The 20370-nt window shown below is 40.5% G+C and overlaps 1 protein-coding gene across 1 annotated transcript; it reads right to left on the bottom strand.

Moving 5' to 3' along the window:
* Positions 1-1078: 1078 nt before the first annotated feature.
* riok1 (RIO kinase 1 (yeast)) lies at positions 1079-19863 on the bottom strand. The gene is made up of 16 exons (XM_085804635.1): positions 19670-19863; positions 17563-17782; positions 16700-16790; positions 16008-16077; positions 15882-15924; positions 14811-14903; positions 13933-14045; positions 12454-12534; positions 11462-11548; positions 11228-11365; positions 8774-8877; positions 7849-7955; positions 6140-6316; positions 4693-4746; positions 3292-3420; positions 1079-1349 (listed from the first exon to the last, which is right to left on the bottom strand). Exons 1-16 carry the CDS (start codon positions 19717-19719, stop codon positions 1239-1241), a joined length of 1668 nt encoding a protein of 555 aa, XP_085660761.1. The 5' UTR covers positions 19720-19863; the 3' UTR covers positions 1079-1238.
* Between the last annotated feature and the right edge of the window lie 507 nt (positions 19864-20370).

The following is a 20370-nucleotide window of genomic DNA, read 5'->3' as shown; positions in this document are numbered from 1 at the left end:
TAGAATAGTAGCCATGGTATGCTCAATATACCACGATTAACAGCCAATCAGATTGCCGGATTTCACCTTTCCGTTTTATAACTGGAAATAAATTGTTGTAGCTAATAATAGCCTACCTACTGGTGTTTTTTTTTTTTTTAATCACAATTTATTTACTGTGAATCTACATTTAAAGAGGAAAACTAAGCGAGTGATGAAAGCCTTTTGGAAGATTAGCATTATCATTGCTCAATCTTTTGTTTGCACTAATGGGCCACCTATTGGTCACCCATTGTCACACAAATCGCACAGAGCCTGCAATGGAGCTGGCTGTTCAACTTTGAAGGAGGACCGGGGGAGGGGAGGTTATGTTGGAAGGCTAGCTGGACCAGACTCTCTCCTGAGCAACAACACACTCCAAACCCCTGAACATTCACACCTGCTCCTGAGCATTACCATCTCCAACAGTACTGCATTGACTATTAGAAAATGAGCAGGTATTTCCTTAGAAGGTCCTGCTTTAAACATTTTTATTTTCATGATTATCTTACATTATTATCGATCTTACAAAACATGTTGTAATTTTGCAACATTGCGTCCTGGCAGAGGTTAGGAAAGGCACATGTGGCAAGGTGAAGAGGGTCCCGGGCGGGATTCGAACCCCAGACTCTTGGGTAACAGTCATGTGCGCTAACCATTCGGCCAAAGGGACATCCCCTTGGCCAGGTAGCCAGGGCGCATGATCAATAGGAGGCATAGTGACAGGACCCTCAACTGCCATACACACACACACACACACACACACAAGTCAAACAGGATTGCAGATGGTCTGAATATGGAGTCAGGGCTGGAATTTCATTTAACTCTGTACTTCCTCTGGATTCAATTCATTTTTTAATTGCAGCACTAGCCTATACTGTCAATCTATTCCGATTTGATATCACAACTTCACAAAGTTGAAGACACCTGCTGCACCTAGTCTAATCTTTGTATGACTGAATTATTCTGCATAAGACCCTGACTAATACTCACAGTAATGCTGCATTAGCATCAAAACAAAGTAGGCAAAACTAATAAAGTTGAAGTTGAAGCGCTGATGTCAGTATAAAACCTTTATTGATCACTGATCAGTTTCTGTCTGATATCGATCAGCTGAAGCTCAGTCCGGTGGTGTGTTGTGTTGTGTGGAGCCAATCAGAGCAGCCGCTGGTCACAGAGCTGAGCTGTGATTGGCTGCTGCTGTTCAGTCTGGTGTCATTTCATTTGCCCTTCTTCATCTTGGACACTTTCTCCTTCCTCTTCTTGACGTGTTTGGGGACTTTGTCCTTCCTCTTCTCTCTCTGAGCTTCTTTCACCAGCTTCTTCTTCTCCTGCAAACAAACCCACTGTGACATCATCACTCAGAGACAAGACTCACTGTGACATCATCACTCAGAGACAAACTCGCTGTTACATCATCACTCAGAGACAAGACTCGCTGTGACATCATCACTCAGAGACAAGACTCGCTGTGACATCATCACTCGGAGACAAACTCACTGTTACATCATCACTCGGAGACAAACTCACTGTGACATCATCACTCGGAGACAAACTCACTGTGACATCATCACTCGGAGACAAACTCACTGTGACATCATCACTCGGAGACAAACTCACTGTGACATCATCACTCAGACAAAACAAACGCTCAGAGACCCCACTGTCACTACCCGATTTGCATCGCTACCCAATTTGTGACAGCTACGTACGGCAACTCCACTTGGACAAACTTAGTTGAATTGACTTAGGATCACTGCCCTGTGTGCGTCGCCAGAGACGCTTTATCTTTTTATTAAAAAAAACAAAAAACTTTATTAGTAATGTAAACCAGGGTTTCCGCTACATGTAATTGATCGTGGCGCACTGCCACGGCAAAATAAAAGCCGCCACACCTTCAGAATGATGATTTTTTTTTTTTTTTTAATGTTAAAACAATGTAAAGCAGGGTTTCCACTAGGGGTTGCACAGACTAGTCCCCTGCTCCACAATGACGTTTTGAGCTTGACGTCGACTAGTCGCTGATCATGTGACATAGGCTACAAGAGTAGCGGCTTGAAACAACAGCTGAGTGGCTGAATGAAAAAAATACGAGCGCCGTCAAGCTGGATAGAACGAGATCGTACCAGACAGGAAGTCGGGCACAGAAAAGGCGAGAGAATCCGGTCAATTTTCAAAATAAAATAAATGATGATGAAGTTTGCTTGTCCGTCTATAAATATTTGTCAGTTGCGTCTGCACACAAGACACATCCATAGGCTACATACAGCGCTAGAGACAGACCTGTGTGTGTGGAAAACCGAGTAGCTACAGACGGGTCGATGTTTGACCGGCGTGGAGAGAGAGAGCAGGAGAAACTGCCGCTTCCGCGGGCAGTGTGTCGGGCTGCCGGCAATTAAAAAAAAAAACTCCGCTCATATCGACAGCTTTACGTCGCGCACAACAACAACAACAGCAGCAACCAACCAGGAAAAACTAAAACTGTGAGTAAAACTGTGACTGACAGGACTGTGATGGTGACGAGGCCTGTGTGTCGTTTTCCTCCCTAATTGTTTAATGAACAGTAGCTACAGTATTTTCTTTTGCACCTGTAGCCTGTATGTTACAAAACAAACTGATTTACAGTTTGTTGTTTATAAAGCTGCTGTTCTGTGGACTAATTTCTGTGCGTGAGCGTCTGTCAGTGAATACAGATTGTTGCAGAGCATTTCCCTCCTCCTGGGATTTTAGTTATGATGGGAAAAATATGAATGATGTCATCAGCGACTAGTCGACGATCCGGTCCCCCCCCCCATCGATCAGACCACCCTCGCCGCCACTCTTTAAAAAAATCCTGGAGGAAACACTGATAAACTGAAGGTTGGTTGTGGTGGTTTGGATCTTGATGCTCAGAAAACAGGAACAGAGGTAGAGACTTTTAGTGTTTACTCTCGTCTTTTCTCGCCGGCCTCATCACCATGACAACCACAAACAATCACAACTACCACAACACACTCACTGAATAAACCAGTCTGCTGCGGCTGTCTTAGGACGGACGTCCACGGTTTTTTGTTTTTTAAATCATTTTCACAGTACCGTATTTTAAATTTACAGAACTTTAAGCAGACTTGTGATTGTACACAAATCGTGCAGCGCCCTGATGAAGTTTGTCCAAGTGGAGTTGCCGTAGACAGCGGTCAAAGATGACGGCCAGTCTGCGCATGCGCAGACCAGTATTGTCACAAATCGGGTAGCGATGCAAATCGGGTAGTATAGGCTACGACAGTCCAACACCTTTCTGTCCATCGGCGTCTCCTCGCTCTGCTGCTGCTTATCTTCATCACCTTCCTCTTCATCCTCTTCATCCTCCTCCTCCTCCTCCTCCCCTGAGGAGGCGTGCTCGTCCTCCAGCAGAGCAGGAACCTGGACAAACACAGTCAGTCAGGCTAACCCATGCTAAGCTAAGCTAAGCTAAGCTAAGCTAAGCAAAGCTGTGCTAACAGGGGCCTCATTTATCAAACAGGGTGTAGAAGTGCTACTAAACTTTCACGTCTGGCAAAAAGCCAAAAATGGCGGACAACCAAAATATTTACACCCTCTTCAGATCTATCAAACGCCTCCAGGTGTGTATGACAAGCCATTTTAACATCTAAAAGCCAGACTGGATATGTGTTGTAGATCTCTGTAATTCAGTTTTGCCTCTTGTCAAAAAGAACATTTCAGATACACTACCTATACACTTCCAGTGTTTGAGCTAAGCTAATTAGCGACTTTAGGTAGGAAGCAAGCTAACACTACCTATACACTTCCAGTGTTTGAGCTAAGCTAATTAGCGACTTTAGGTAGGAAGCAAGCTAACACTACCTATACACTTCCAGCGTTTGAGTTAAGCTAATTAGCGACTTTAGGTAGGAGGCAGGCTAACACTACCCATACACTTCCAGTGTTTGAGCTAAGCTAATTAGTGACTTTAGGTAGGAAGCAAGCTAACACTACCTATACACTTCCAGTGTTTGAGCTAAGCTAATTAGCGACTTTAGGTAGGAAGCAAGCTAACACTACCTATACACTTCCAGCGTTTGAGCTAAGCTAATTAGCGACTTTAGGTAGGAGGCAGGCTAACACTACCCATACACTTCCAGCGTTTGAGCTAAGCTAATTAGCGACTTTAGGTAGGAGGCAGGCTAACACTACCCATACACTTCCAGCGTTTGAGCTAAGCTAATTAGCGACTTTAGGTAGGAGGCAGGCTAACACTACCCATACACTTCCAGTGTTTGAGCTAAGCTAATTAGCGACTTTAGGTGGAAGCAGGCTAACACTACCCATACACTTCCAGTATTTGAGCTAAGCTAATTACGGCGATACGGCTCTATCTCCCTTGTTACTGCACGCACAGTAGAAAGGATGGTGTCTATCTGCTGGTCATGGACTCGGGAGTGAGGCAAGACACGAAAAAAAAATGTTAACGTATCCCTTTAACAACGAGCCCGTCTGTCACTCTGCACCGCGGCCACATTGCGTTACAGGGCTGATTAAAACCACTACACATTATTTTCAATAAAAAAAAACATTAGCATAAAGCAAGCCGCTCCACTTCTCCATGTGGATTAGAGTGTTAACATGATCATTAAAGGGACATTTAGAACAAATGAAAACGTGTGCATCAACAGGGTTAGTGTTAGTGAGACTCACTGTCTGAACTCCAGAGAGATCCTTCTTCAGACCCGTCAGAGTCTGGTACAGCACCTGAGAGACAGAGGCCTTCATCACCACCACCATCATCATCATCATCATCACCATCATCACCATCATCATCATAACAAGAACAATCAATAAACAGGTCACACCGGCTGTTTTAGAAACCGCATACTACAGTGCTGCCTACTACATACTGCGTTAGTAAGTACTGTATACTGCATACTGAATGTGGGATTCAGTCTGCTACTTCAGCAGACCAACACCGTTCACACCGCAGTATGCAGTATACGAGTTTCCCAGAATGCATTTCGTGCTATTTCCCGCTCTAGCGCTGTTATTATGTCACTTTATTAAGTTTTAATATGTTTTCATGTGAGAAAGTAACTGTTGAGATCCCAAATATACGGCTAGTTTATCCAAACGACGGCTGTTTAGAAGTTTGCTCTGCAGAGCTGCTCGGCTGGCCAACCTCCGTCGTCATCCCGGGGGAGAAAACCATCGCTAATTAACTTACCCGCAGGTTTTTAGAGGTTTACCACCGTCTGGTTGAATTATTTCTAGGAGATAAATGTTGGTCTCAGTGATGAAATCTAACAGCTGTATCAGTAGCATTAGTTAGTCTGAATGTAAAGTGAAGCTTCCTGTGTGTATTGGACAGAAGAGCAGCGCTGCCTCGGGGCTCTGGAGCCTACGGACACAAACCACCACATTTACCTCAAGAAATAAATGTTTTACAATCAACACATCAGTCTGCATTAAGTTTTATTTTATCAAACTATAGTTACGGTCCACAGCTACACGGTTAGACGTCAGCGGCGTATTGCATTGTGGGATACAGTACGCAATGTAGACTGGTCAGATGCATAGTGGAGATATTTTCAGAATCAGTACGACATCCGGGAAATTTTCGCATACTGCAGATTTTGCTTTTGTTTGCATTAGGGGTGGGAGAAAAAAATCGATTCACATAAATATCGCGATATCTTTTTTGACGATTTTTATATCGATTTTTTTTTTCAAAAATCGATTTTTTTTTTTGTTGATTTTTTTTAAATATTGTGCAATGTGCATTTGTTTGCCTTTTTTACATACAGAGAGTCCAGGTTTTGAAAAGGGTTTAAGTTCACTTTATAATGAAGTATGTTCATTTATAGGCTCCTACAGTATTTGTGTGCAGATAAATGTTAAAAATGCTAAAGACTAAAAATCCAGAGAATCGGCAATATCGTAGAATCACAATTTAAATCGAATCGCCATCCAAAAAATAGTAGAAGAATCGAATCTGGAGAAAAGCGCATCGTCCCAGCCCTAATTTACATACTGCATTTTGGCGAAATCAGTACGTACTAGCAGTGTAGTATGCGGTTTCGAATACAGCCAGTTACTGATCAGGAGTTCATTGGTGTGTCTCTGTGTGTGTGTGTGTGTGTGTGTGTCTTACGTTGTCATGGCGACCCCCATCCCCCTCCTCCTCGGTCCTCATCCGGTCCACGTCCCTCTCGTAGTGGCTCACCTCCGTCAGCGTCCGGGGGATGTAGGACTTCATGAAGACCTCCTCGTCCACGCTGTCCTGGTCCGACCGCTGCTGGGACGTCCGCTCCGCCGCCACCACCATCGCCTAGGCAACCACACACACACACAGAGGGTCACAACGGATAGACACCATCGCCTAGGCAACCAACGGACAGACAGACGGTTCTGTGTGTGGTTCTGTCAGGGCCGTTGCTATGAATTCTGGGCCCCCTTAAAGAATACTAAAGTGGGCCCCTCCCCCTAACTTTTCCTTTTTTTTTTCTTAGACTACGTATGTATTATCGTTTTTTATTTAGCCTTCTTTGTTTTGATGCTAATGCAGCATTACACTGCAAAAACTCAAGTATCTTAGCAAGAATATTTGTCATATTTCTAGTCAAAATGTCATTTCTAGTCAAAACAAATCTCATTCTACTTAAAATAAGACTCATCATATTAAAAGCAGCTTGTTTTTAGACACTTTTTACTTCTTTCAAGCAGATTTTCACTTGGAATAAGTAGAAAAAATCTGATAGTGGAGCAAGTTTTTCTTCCTTATTACAAGCACAAAAAACTTACTTTCACTGGCAGATTTTTCTACTTATTGTGAATTTAAGTGAAAATGATCTAAAAACAAGTTAATTTTTAGGTGATGAGTCTTATTTTAAGTGGAAAGAGATTAGTTTTGACTAGAAATGAGACATTTGGACAAGAAATAAGACAAATATTCTTGGAAAGATGTAGAGTTTTTACAGTGTACTATGAGTATTAGTCAGGGTCTTACGCAGAATAAATCAGTCATACAAAGATTAGACTACTGGGGTTTTTTATGGGCCCCACTGGGCGCTGGGCCCCTAGAGTTATCATCACCTTTCTCCCCCATACTACGGCTCTGGGTTCTGTATGTGTGGTTCTGTGTGGTTTAGGGGTTCACCGAATGGCATTTTTTGGCCGAAGCCGAATACCGAATAAAATCAAAATGCTTGGCCGAATAACCGAATAATACCGAAAGTGGTTTTAATTTTTTATTTTTTTTTAATGGGGCCTATTGGATAAATAAAATATTTTTTTAGACTTAATTTTCAAAGAAAGTAAATGTTTATTGACTATTCTGACAGTTTTTGAATATTCCAGCTGCCGTTGCTCATCAAAAAAGCACAACAAGTTTTTCATTTATATCGGCCCATTGTGAGTGCTGAAAGATCGCGATCGCGTATTTATCAGACTTTTTAAAAAAAAAATTTTTATATTCGGCCTTGCTTTTCGCTCATTCCACCAAATACCGAATGTTGCTTTTTTTTTGTAATATTCGGCCAAATATATTCGGTGCATCCGGTAGCGGTAGCTGTAAAACAGGTGAAAAGCTGTTTTATTTCCCGCTCTAGCGCTGTTATTATGTAACTTTATTAAGTTTTAATATTTTTTCATGTGAGAAAGTAACTGTTTAGATCCCAAATATACGGCCAGTTGATCCAAACGACGGCTGGTTAGAAGTTTGCTCTGCAGAGCTGCTCGGCCGGCCAACCTCCGTCGTCATCCCGGGGGAGAAAACCATCGCTAATTAACTTACCCGCAGGTTTTTAGAGGTTTACCACCGGCTGGTTACATTATTTCTAGGTTGTGTGTGGTTGTGCAGACCTTCTCCAGGTACTGGTCCATGTTGTGGCGGGTGATGGACGGGTCGGTGACGAAGTCGAACAGCTCTCTGACCGTCATCACGGCCACGCCGCGCCGCACAAAGAACTCTGGGGAACACAGAGAGAGACATACAAACATGACATTATACAAACATGAAACAACACTAAAGTACAGAGAGTGCATAATACATATAGCAGAGCTTGACAAAAATAAGAAAATGAAATAATAAATAAATAAAATGAATAAAAATTAAAAATACAATGTATCCAGATGCATATCCAGAAGGATGATTATGAACAATAAAGAGTAGGGCTGGGACGATACGCTTTTCTCCCGATTCGATTCTTCTACGATTTTTTGGATGGCGATTCGATTTAAATTGTGATTCTACGATATTGCCGATTCTCTCTATGATTTTTAGTCTTTAGCATTTTTAACATTTATCTGCACACAAATACTGTAGGAGCCTATAAATTAACATACTCCATTATAAAGTGAACTTAAACCCTTTTCAAAACCTGGACTCTCTGGATGTAAAAAAGGCGAACAAATGCACATTGCACAATATGTAAAAAAATTCCCCCTCAAAACCCCCCCCCCCCCCAAGAAGAATTTTTTTTCAAATTCTTAAAAAAAAAAAAAAAATCGTCAAAAAAAATATCGTGATATTTATGTGAATCAATTTTTTCTCCCACCCCTAATAAAGAGCCAGAAAATAAATATATGCAAACAATTGAAAAACAAAAAAAAACAAAACAGAAACAGTAGAGATTTTATCTAGTAATATGGACCATCACCTTTTCCATAAGACTGGATTTCTTCAAAGCTTTCTTGTTTTTAAATATTTTACAGACCGAGTCATAAAAAGATTTAAGTTCCACATAAAATAAAGTTTAATTTGGCGCAGCCTGGAGAAATGTCTCACCGTTGACGTTGCTGCAGTCCTTCCTGAGGAACTCCAGGGCGTGGGGATGGTCGTGTTCCACCGACTGGGACACGTCGATGATGTAGGCGTCTCCGTTGTGGTACCTGCAGACAATCATCAGAATCATTTTTCTAACTTTCTTAGTGTCTCATACCTGTTCACCAAAAAAGATGTTCTTTGTTATTTTTCTCATAACAACAAGTCTGTTGAATTCATTACTAATTACTTAATTCTTTCCTGTAAATTCTTTATACACAAACACAGATTTCTCAAAACTAAACCGAAGTTTAAGGTGTTTCTACTTGAATTCAACTTTCATCTTAAGTCTCTCAGAATTATAAATGACAAAAAAAAAAGATCTATTTCTGCAGTATTACGACAGCCTGATGAATGTCTAATCTTAATGTTATTTCTAATGACTTTATGATTATAGTCTTTGTGTACTCTGTATTCTATGCGTGACCAATGTATGTACCCTTTTTCTTTTTTCTTTCTTTGTTTCTCTCCTCTTCTAATTGTTATTGTTTTTTTTATTACCATCTCGCCTGATTATTACCTTGTTTCATATCTATTTTTTGTCTAAAAACATTATTGTACTCTACTTGCTTGTCAATAAAGAAAGAAAAAAAAGAAAGAAAAAAAAAGACAGGAGGAGGAGAACCGACACTAGTTCCACCATGTTCTACCTGCTCTCTCATGATTATGTCCGAAATCCCTCCCTCATTCCCTCATTCCCTCATTCCCTCCTCCCTACTCCCTAATGAGTGAATTCAATATAGGACGAATCTCCTTGTTGTTTACAACTACTTCCGGGTAGAAAACCAGCATGAGAACAATAGTGACGGACGAGAGTTTCTCTATATATATATAATTTTTCATGTCACTATATCACCGTTTAGACTAATCTGATGTTTGTAAAGTCTATAAAACCAATGACTGGACAAACATTACTATTTCTGTGTGCACATTTTTGTAATTAGTCATGGTTATCATAGATTAGCTGGGCTAACGGTTAGCTACCTGTTTAACTTTAATAACTCAGTGACTCAATAAACGCTCCATGAAAAAATATTTTCTCCAGCGGATATCTGAGTTCCAACATGACTGAGCTAACTGGAGTAGTTTCATGTCGTGTCCCACAACGGGAGGGTTTTAACAGCTGACGTCCTGGTGTTAGCTTAGCTGCCGCCGTTAGCTTAGCTACCACCGTTAGCTTAGCTACTGTTAGCTTAGCTACCGTTAGCTTAGCTACCGTTAGCTGTCCCTGTCAGCTGAGCCACTGATGCTTTCTAGACACTGTGATTCCCCCAAACTGAATAAATACAACACATAGCAACACTAAACACACACACAGAAATAGTAATGTTTCTTCAATCATTTCAGATTTGTCTAAACAGTGATAGGGCGTGAAAAATATGATATATAGCTAAACTCTCGTTGGTTACTATTGATCTCATTCAAATTACAGCTGGTTTTCTACCAGGAAGTAGAATGTAAACAACAAGGCGATTCGGTCTATATAGTGAACATTAATAATCACTAAACATTCAGACAACACTACAACAACTGGTCACTAGATAGAGAGGAGGGGGGAGATTAGGACACAGCCTTGGTCTTTTATTTTGAAAGGGTTGTGTGAGTGGGCGTGGCCAGCGTGGTCTCTTACAGCAGTGGTTCTCAACGTGGGGCCCGGGGACCCCCAGGGGTCCTTGAGAGATTTGAAGGGGGTCCCCGATTTTTTCTTGAAATTTTACCACTTTTTCTAGATTTTTTTTTAAACTTTCTTTTTGAGAAATTTTACCACTTTTTTCTAGAAAATTTCTACTTTTTTATTTTTAATATTTTTTTAATTTTACCACTTTTTTCTAGAAAATGTTTAACTTTTTTTCATTTTAATTTTTAACTTTTTTTAAGAGAAATTATACCACTTTTTTTATTTTTTTAATTTTACCACTTTTTTCTAGAAAATTTAAAACTTTTTTTTATTTTTATTTTTAACTTTTTTTAAGAGAAATTATACCACTTTTTTTGAGAAAATTTTTACTGTTTTTTATTTTTTTCCTTTTTTTTTTTTTGGAGAATTTTTACCACTTCTGTTTAAATGTTTTTTGAGAAATTTTACCACTTTTTTTTTTCTTTTGAGAAAATTTTTCCCTTTTTTTCCCTTTGTTCCTTTTTTTTAAATTTTTACCACTTCTTCCTAGAAATTTTTTAATGTTTTTGGAGAAATTGGACCACTTTTTTCCAGAAATTTCTCTATAATATTTCCAAAAATTCACGCCATTGGCCCTAATTTAAATGTATAAAAAAAAGTAACATTCTTCAGTCTCAGAACAAATATTTGTGTATTTCTGGTGTTTACTTCTAAATGTGGTCCAATGGGGGTCCGTGGTCTAATTTGTGTCAATGTATTAGGGTCCTTGATGTACAAAAGGTTGAGAAGCAGTGTCTTACAGCATGTTGAACTCGCTGAGGTCGGCGTGGACCAGCCGCGCCTCGTGGAACATGGTCCTCATGTTCTGGAGAACCTGCAGGTAGAGCTCTCGGGCCTTCGACTCGGACAGCGCCGCGTTCTTCAGCAGGGGAGCCGGCCTGGTGGATGGATACACAGGATACCACGGTTACCACGGTTACCACCACGGTTACCACACAGCACCGATCAATGACTCCCGCCCGATCGGTTCTCACATGTTGTCTTTCCCGATGAAGCCCATCAGCAGAACGTGGCTCCGCAGCAGCAGCGGTTCTGGACTCGGGATCCCCGCGGTCTGCAGCCTAGAACACACACAGCCTCAGGCCTCAAAATTAACTTAAAGGTACCACAACAACAACAGAAAAAGAAGTCCAGCAGTCGATTGCCAGACCGTTGCTAGGTAAAACGGGCCGTTGCTAGGGACTCCGCTCTGATCAGAGGACAGCAGAGGAGGAGAGCTAAGCAGGATATTTACCTTATGTTTCATTTTTACCGTCTTTAACAGCAGAATAAATGACTTGTAGCTTGTTACAGGGAGAGTGGAGGCTCTCTGCTGCTGCTCAGAGCCTCAGAGCCTCCGCTGTCACTGCTCTCCTCAAGTTGGAAAAAAATATATATATGTATATGATAATCCATTGATCCACCGATTGATTATTAAAAAGGCTTGGTTGGAAACAAACGCATCCGACCGGGAGGAGGCAGGAAAACAGCGGAGAACTGAGCCACATGTCGGCTACAAGCAGGTACGAATGTAAACAGAACGTTGACAGAAAGTCAGTTGTCGAGCCCGTCAAAAAAATTACAAATAATAATTCAGACTAAAAAAAATGTTTTTATGGAAAAGCAATACTTTCATTCTGTACCCCTCTAAAGGCCCCATGGATGTATTATTTTTGAAAAAATATAGCTTTTAATAAATATTCTACATATTCAACCTTTAACATTATCCTAATGAAGAATGACGAAAAAACGTTGCTAAACTCTGACAGAACAGGCAGCTGAAGCAGAGTGCATCAGCAACCATGTAGCTTCGGTTAAAGGGATAGTAGCATTTTTTAAAAGTGGGGTTGTATGATCTCCAAATAGCCCCTAAGTACTTTAATTGCAGTAGAAGACTCTCTGCACTCCTCCCGTTAGCAACGCCAGCCCATAATAGCCCTGCCCAGAGATTTACAACATACAGACAGTTGTACTGGGTTCTACTGACCTGATGAGGTTCCTCATCTCCTTCTCCGCCCACGTTCTCACCATCTTCCTGGGGTTCCCTTTGCAGTAACCGTGACGGAACCTGGAGAACAACAGAGGGACATGCAACTCTTCTTCTGTGGTGCCGTGGTAAGGGTTTTGCACCCCTAGTGGCAGGACATGGGTATACAGGGTTCCTACAGCTTAAGCCAACTTAAATTTAAGACTTTTTAAGACGTTTTTAAAGCCACTTGAAATGAAATTTAAGACTGACTTCATAATAAACACAAATGCAAAAACAAAACAAAAACGTCACCACATCTATTACATAAAACACATACATAAAAGGGTTAGGGACAATTTTACCCACTTTCCTATGTGATCCAAGGTAAAGTGACTGCTACATGAATGATTGGGGAAAAAAAAAACTAACCACTAACTTCTCTATGTCGGAATGTTACCAATTATTTAGAGATTTGCGACTAATTACAACCATAAAATACCACTTACCATGTGTTAACATTTTTAAGACTTTTAAAAAATTGATTTAAGACATTTTAATGCCAATTAAGGCCTTGTTTTTAGATTCATGAATTCAATGCCTTTTAAGACTTTTTAAGGAGCCGTAAGAACCGTTACTGCAAAAGTGCCCAGAAAACCCATTCACTCCAATGTATGTGTGTTGCCCACTTGCTGGTAAATTGATGAAAACGGCCGTGTTTTTGTTTTCAGGTGTCTTGGTCATATCAGATTATACTTAGAATTTGTTTATTATAAAATGTAGATTGAAACATTCATGTAGACAACAGTTTTTTTTTTTTACTGGCCTATGTGTTAATGTGTTAATGTTTTTTTCGGCGGCACGGTGGTGCAGTGGTTAGCACTGTCGCCTCACAGCAAGAGGGTTCTGGGTTCGAACCCGCCGGCCGGCTGGGACCCTTCTGTGTGGAGTTTGCATGTTCTCCCCGTGCATGCGTGGGTTCTCTCCGGGTACTCCGGCTTCCTCCCACAGACCAAAGACATGCAGGTTAGGTTAATTGGTGACTCTAAATTGCCCATAGGTGTGAATGAGAGTGTGAATGGTTGTTTGTCTATATGTGTTAGCCCTGTGATAGACTGGCGACCTGTCCAGGGTGTACCCCGCCTCTCGCCCAAAGTCAGCTGAGATAGGCTCCAGCTCACCCGTGACCCTATGCAGGATAAGCGGTATAGAAAATGAATGAATGAATGAATGAGTTAATGTTTATCTGTAAAGGATCCTCAATGATGCTATTAACGTGGGTGATCTATAAATGTCCTTAAATGATTGAAAACACCACACTGCTCATTCACCAACAATGCAGAGATGTCAGTTCTTTTGCAAAACCCATATTCCTCCACCAGGAGGCGCTGCCATTGGACCGATGCTGTCACTACTCTCTTTTACAGAGCTCTAGCTGAACTCTTCTTCTGTGGTGCGGCCTAGCTGAACTCTTCTTCTGTGGTGCTGTGCCGTACCTACCTGAACTCTCCACTGACGTATTTGTCCCGGTCCTTGAAGAGCAGGATGGAGGTCTTGTAGATCTTGATGGCTCTGCTCTCTCCGGCCGCCGTGGTGGCGTGGTACACGTTGGCCTGGAACACACAGGGACACAGGAGAACATGGAGAACATGTGGAGAACATGTGGACAGTGTTGGGCAGTAGCGTCGTTACAAGTAGCGGCGTTAGTAACTTAACTACATTTGTCAGTAGCGTGGTCGTAGCGTCGCTGTTTTCTACATCAAACAGCTTTTCAGTAGTTAAACTATTTTACTGATCAGTAGCGCGGCAGCGTCCACAGAAGCTACATTTACATTAAGGTATTTTCCCGAAGCTAACACAACAATCGCCAGCTAAGCTCACAACTCAGTCAGAAAACATCAAACGTGCGTGTGTGTGTGCGTATGTGTGTGTGTGTAGAAGGGCATTTAGTCAGGAAGAGGCAGGACAAATGACCAGAGAAGCTGTTACTCAAATATTATTTTTGCTGTTTTGTTTTTTTTAATAGCCTAAACTATTAAAATGAACATTTTTTGCTGATCTGTTTGTCTTCAAGTTTTATTGATCACAAGAGAGCAATGACTTGGAATGAAGTTGGTTTGATGTAAAACAAAAAAACAAACTACTTTAGTCATGTTATTGTAGCGTAGCTTGCTACATTTCTCTGGTGGGAAGCTTCAGTGTAGTGAAGCTTCATTTCATGTAGAGGAACTTGTAGCTTAGCTCACTACATTTTCAAGTAGCTTGCCCAACACTGCACGTGGAGAACATGTGGAGAACATGTGGAGAACATGTGGAGAACATGTGGAGAACCTAAACAACCAGTAGAGAACCTATAGAACCGGTGTAACCCCTCTGACCTCCTTGCCGGTGCTGATGCAGCCGTTGATCTCGCTGATCGCTCCTCGACTCAGCATCTTGAACAGAATCATCCGGGTCCTGGGATCCAGAACCTGCAGAACAAACAACCAGTACCATTGATTATCTACTGATTATTGATTATCTGATTACCAGGGGTGTGACGATACACTCAGCTCACCCTGAACGAGACGAGACGAGATTTTAAGAAAACTACATTGACAAAATATATGACTGGACCAACAGACTTTTATTTAACGGAGTTGCACATGCATTTTAAAATGTTTTATTATAACTATTAACATGCATGATGTAAGCATGAGCTTTTAACTTCTTACACAAATTGAAACTAAAACTAAAATGTATAAAAGTTAAAATGGGTTAGGCTTGTTTTGTAGCGGAAGCTCGTCTTCCCAGTTCGTCCAAGAGGAGCTTTGAGAAGCTTCCGCTACAAACAAGCTTATAATATAGACTTATTTAATTTTTTTCGGGACAATTTGGCATTTCGGGGCTTCAATACTAGACGGACATTACATACGAGCAGCATGGAGGTATCTGGATGTTTTTTGGTGTGTCTTTTTGTTACGAAGACAGTTGGTATCCATTTGCAACCGTCATATGGACATGCACTGCTACGCCGAGACCCCCTGTAACTCAGAGAAGCCATGGAGGACTCTGAAACTTCTCCCAGCCCTTAGTCCACATGAGGGGGAGGAGTATAGATAATGAGGGAAATTCTAATTTTGGGTGAACTATCCCTTTAATGGTAAACGCTGGATGCGCTGGTTGATAAGTTTCGTTTTTACTGAGGAGGAAACTATGAAGAACTCAGCTGTGATTGAAAAGAAAAGCCCCTAAACCGAGTGGAGTAGAGTTGTAACTGTGAGGTGGAAAGGGTGTAAAGTAGCTATTGGTAACTGGTAGTGGAAATCCTGCTTTACATTGTTTTCACATTTAAAAAAATATAAAAAAATCTTGCGAAACAGATTTTTAATGCGACAAGAAATATGGTCGAGTTTAATCTACTGCTAAGGGAACCGGTTTAAACCACTTCCTCTCCGTGTGCTGCTCACCTGCTCCACTGTGGCTCGGTCCGACTTGTCCTTCACTCTGAACCTGCAGAGAGAGAGGAGCCAATCAGAAGGGGAGAAGCTGTCACATGACCTGCAGTGAAATGAGTCTCAGGTGAATCAACGTACGTGTCGGCGTCTCTCTGTTTCTGCATCGTCGTCACTTTGTTGATCACTGAGTCGGCGTAATTCAGTTTATCTGCAAACAAACACAACATGTGTAGTAGTACAAGTGTAGTAGTACAGGTGTAGTAGTACAGGTGTAGTTGTACAGGTGTAGTAGTACAGGTGTAGTAGTACAGGTGTAGTTGTACAGGTGTAGTTGTACAGGTGTAGTTGTACAGGTGTAGTAGTACAGGTGTAGTTGTACAGGTGTAGTTGTACAAGTGTAGTTGTACATGTGTACTTGTTAGGGCTGGGACGATACGCTTTTCTCCCGATTCAATTCTTCTACGATTTTTTGGATGGTGATTCGATTTAAATTGTGATTCTACGATATTGCCGATTCTCTCTATGATTTTTAGTCTTTAGCATTTTTAACATTTATCTGCACACAAATACTGTAGGAGCCTATAGATGAACATACTCCATTATAAAGTGAACTTAAACCCTTTTCAAAACCTGGACTCTCTGGATGTAAAAAAGGTGAACAAATGCACATTGCACAATATTGAAAAAAAAAGTAAAAAAAAAAAAAAATCAAACAAATTTTTTTTTTTTCAAAAAAAAAAATCAATTTAAAAATCATCTAAAAAGATATCGCGATATTTATGTGAATCGATTTTTTCGCCCACCCCTAGTACTTGCACATGTGTACTTACCCAGGTTGATCTTGTGTTCGTATTTCCTCAGAGCTTTGTCTGATGGCGTTGACGACGGCAGCGTCCGATTGGACGGATTCTGTCTGTTGGACTAAAGACAAACAGAAGAGTGAGCGGCTGATCAATAATCAATAATCAATGATCAATGATCATTAATTGACCTCTGGCTAAGCCCCGCCCCCTCCACTCACTGGGACAGACAGTCAACATTGGGTGACAGTTGCTATGGCAACAGCTGTCACAGTAGGAGACAGAAAGATTAAATATCATGTTGAAGTCACCAAAACTTAACTTAGCTTTACTGCTATGGCTGTCGGGCTAACTTCTGTTAGCCTGTCTATGGAGTTTTACATTATACGTTAGCATTAAGCTAGCGGGCTTTATGCTTAGTTGTGATGCTGGCTAACATCTAAACATCTCTGACAATATGTTGCCTCAAATACGTTGTTGACTTAACTTAGAGCAGATGTAGACATCCTTGTTAAGTTTATCCAGGTTTAGTTGGTGTTGTGGTCTACTGCATAACTTTATCCAGAGCAGACACTTCTCTCGGTTGAGATGTGGTTTGGGAAAAGGTTAAAAAAATCCCCCCCGTGGCCCCTCAGGATACCTAGTGTCAGAGTTGCATGTACCCCATGAACACCGTTTGACCATTTAAACTTAACATGTCAAGAAAAAACATATAAAAACGGATGAAAACTGACTAACTGCAATGCATTTCAATGGACGTGGAAGCAGAGAATGTCCCAGTGTATGGGCTAGCTATGTGCACTGTGATTGGCTCATCGCGTTTGGGGGCGGGGCTTAGCCATAGGTCAATTAGATCAGTGATTGGTCAGTGATTGGTCAGTGATTGGTCAGACCTGACAGTTGGTCCGGTTGTATCTCTTGGTCAGATCTCCTCCTCCTGACCTCCACGCCCACTCCTCATCCTCATCATCATCTTCATCATAATCCTCCTCTTCCTCCTCCTCCTCCTCCTCCTCGTCCTGTTGGCATGACAACGAGGACGACGACGCTGCTACAGGCTGCAGGGTGACATCACTGACCTGACTCACCACAGCCGACACCTGTGATTGGTCGCTGCAGAGCAGAGCAGAGGAGCAACAGTCAAAGGAGCGGAAAATTTCCAGTAAATTTCCAGAAACTTTCCGTGGGAATAATGGGAATTATGGGAATTTATAGGAATTATTGGGAATTTATGGGAATTAACTGGAAATTGGGGGTAATTTAAACAAACTGTATCATGTCCAAACATAAATGCAAATATTTTGTTTTGTCATAAACAGACATCCATGCAAAAATAACACAATTAAAAAACATTTCAACAGATTTATTTAGTAGAATAGTGTAGAAGTAGAATTTTATAAAGTTTTAATTCTTGTATGAACAATCAATTCTTTTACTGAACAACAAAAACATGAATGTTGAATAAAATGTTACTAATTACTTATTAAGGGCCAACATTCAATTTAGTAGGCTAAATGTTCGGATTTATTCCCATATGTTTCTGTTAATTCCTAGTAGTAGGGAGGTTAAGCAACTTTTGACTTCAAGTCATGATGCAAATGGAAGTACCTTGGGGTCATACAAATAAATCTATCCTAAGACACAAGTGAGATCACACTTTGTATCCCAAATAAACACGTTTTTAAAATGCCTTTTTTTAATTGAGAAAACACAAATCACATTCCATTTAGAGTGTCCACTATAAACTACAGTGTTTTCAGCTCCTGGATGTTACCTACAGCTTATTTGTAACATGATTGCAATATTTCAGGATTGTTTCTCAGTTTGAATGATGAACAGGGATCTAATGTTTTCAATCTGTAGGGTGGACTGACATAGGAAGCCTAAAGTCCAGTCAAGACATTCCATTATGGCTCATTTGAAATAAGAAATAAAGATACTGTAACATCGTGAGATTGATAAGATGAGCATTAACAAGCATTCACAAAAGTAAAAATCTACCAAAATAATGAAGCTTACCAGTTTCTCAACATTACTCTGAGAGAGGATCTTAGCCAGCTATACTGTGCAGGTGAAATAAGTCAGTCCTAATCATATGCTTTATGTGGGAGCTGCAAACCTAAACTTCCCTATATGTATATAAAAGCTGAACATTGCTTATTAAGGGCGCTCTACACTAACATTAGTTAATTTACTTTAGGAGCACAATGTAAAATGTTTTCAGTATCAGGTTATATAAGCCTTAAACAATGTAGAGGGTCCAATGTGACCCATTTTTACATTTGAGAACAGTGAAAACATTTTTCCTTTGACTTTAAGTTGACGTATAATATGACCCAGAATGGGTCATATAATTCAACTTTTTTAAATCAACATACACAAGCAGTAACTAGTTCTAGGTAGGCCTATATTTTGACCAACACAATATTTGGCTAATTGGTCTTTCCTGACACTACTGTGGTATGAATTACATCTTATTATTGAACTACTTGTAGGCTATATTTGTTGCACTCCGTCTGATGTTCAACAAATCAGTATCAGTATAGTTTTATTAATGTTTTTACATTAATAAAACCCAATATCCTGTCACACAAGCAGCTGCATGTTGTCATACAGTAGAAGCTGTAGATCACATCCAGGAGCTGAAGGCATCAGGGATCTGCCTGAGTTTATATGGACATTCTAAATGTGTTTTTAACATGCGTTTTCTCAATTAAAAAAGACATTTTAAAAACGTGTTTATTTCAGATACAAAGTGTGATCTGACTTGTGTCTTAGGATAGATTTATGTGTATGACCCTCAGGTACTTCCATGCGCATCATGACTTGAAGTCAAAGGCCTATTTTTTGGGTTTAACCTCCCTTTACTAATAGAAACTTTACATGTGTCGGTTTTATGACGTCTTAACGTGGCGCTGTGATGAAGATGACGTCAGAGTAAACACATCAGCTGGTAACACACTATAATGGTAACACACAACCACAACAACACACACTCACCTTTCCTCTGCGTCATCAAACTGTCCAGGTACACCCCCGACCACCGACATGACGTCACACTCCTCCAGACCTGAGACCAGGTGACTTGGACTTGGACCTGGACCGGGTTTTAGGTTTTAAACTGATCTGATCCGGACTAGAGACGAACAGCGAACAGCGTGCTGGTCTCTGCTGCTGCTGCACTTCCGGGGCTGAGACACGTGACTACGGCGACAGAGGAGGCTCAAGAAATCACAAAATTCACCAAAATAAAAGTTTTCACCAACATAAAACTTATAAAACAGACATTAACTTGTAATACAATAGAAGCTAAATGTGAATTTAACGGCTCTGGGACTTTCTTGTAAATTATATTCCTTAAATTAAAGAGGTTTTCCACCGCATTTTATTAGCTTGGTGCTTTTATTTTGAAGGAAAGGCCCTGGACCCGGTTGTTTACCAAAGACCCCAGACTTTTTTTTTTCTTTTTTTTTTTAAAACTTTATTAACATTTATGTACAGAACAATACTGTTGTGCCAGGGGAAAATAAAAAAATCTATATATAAATATACAAAGAGTTTATGCTTACCATGTATATAAAAAAAATCTATATATATAAAAAAAAACATTGAAGTAAAGATCATATTAAATAAATAAATACTTATCCAAAATAAAATTGGTTTTTAACGCTTTTGGTATTTCAAGTCCTTTGGTGTCGGTG

This window comes from Trachurus japonicus, chromosome 17 (assembly GCF_045865225.1).
Source record: "Trachurus japonicus isolate A0001 chromosome 17, Traja_1.0".
Taxonomy (NCBI): Eukaryota; Metazoa; Chordata; class Actinopteri; order Carangiformes; family Carangidae; genus Trachurus; species Trachurus japonicus.
This window is presented reverse-complemented; position numbering and strand designations above follow the sequence as displayed.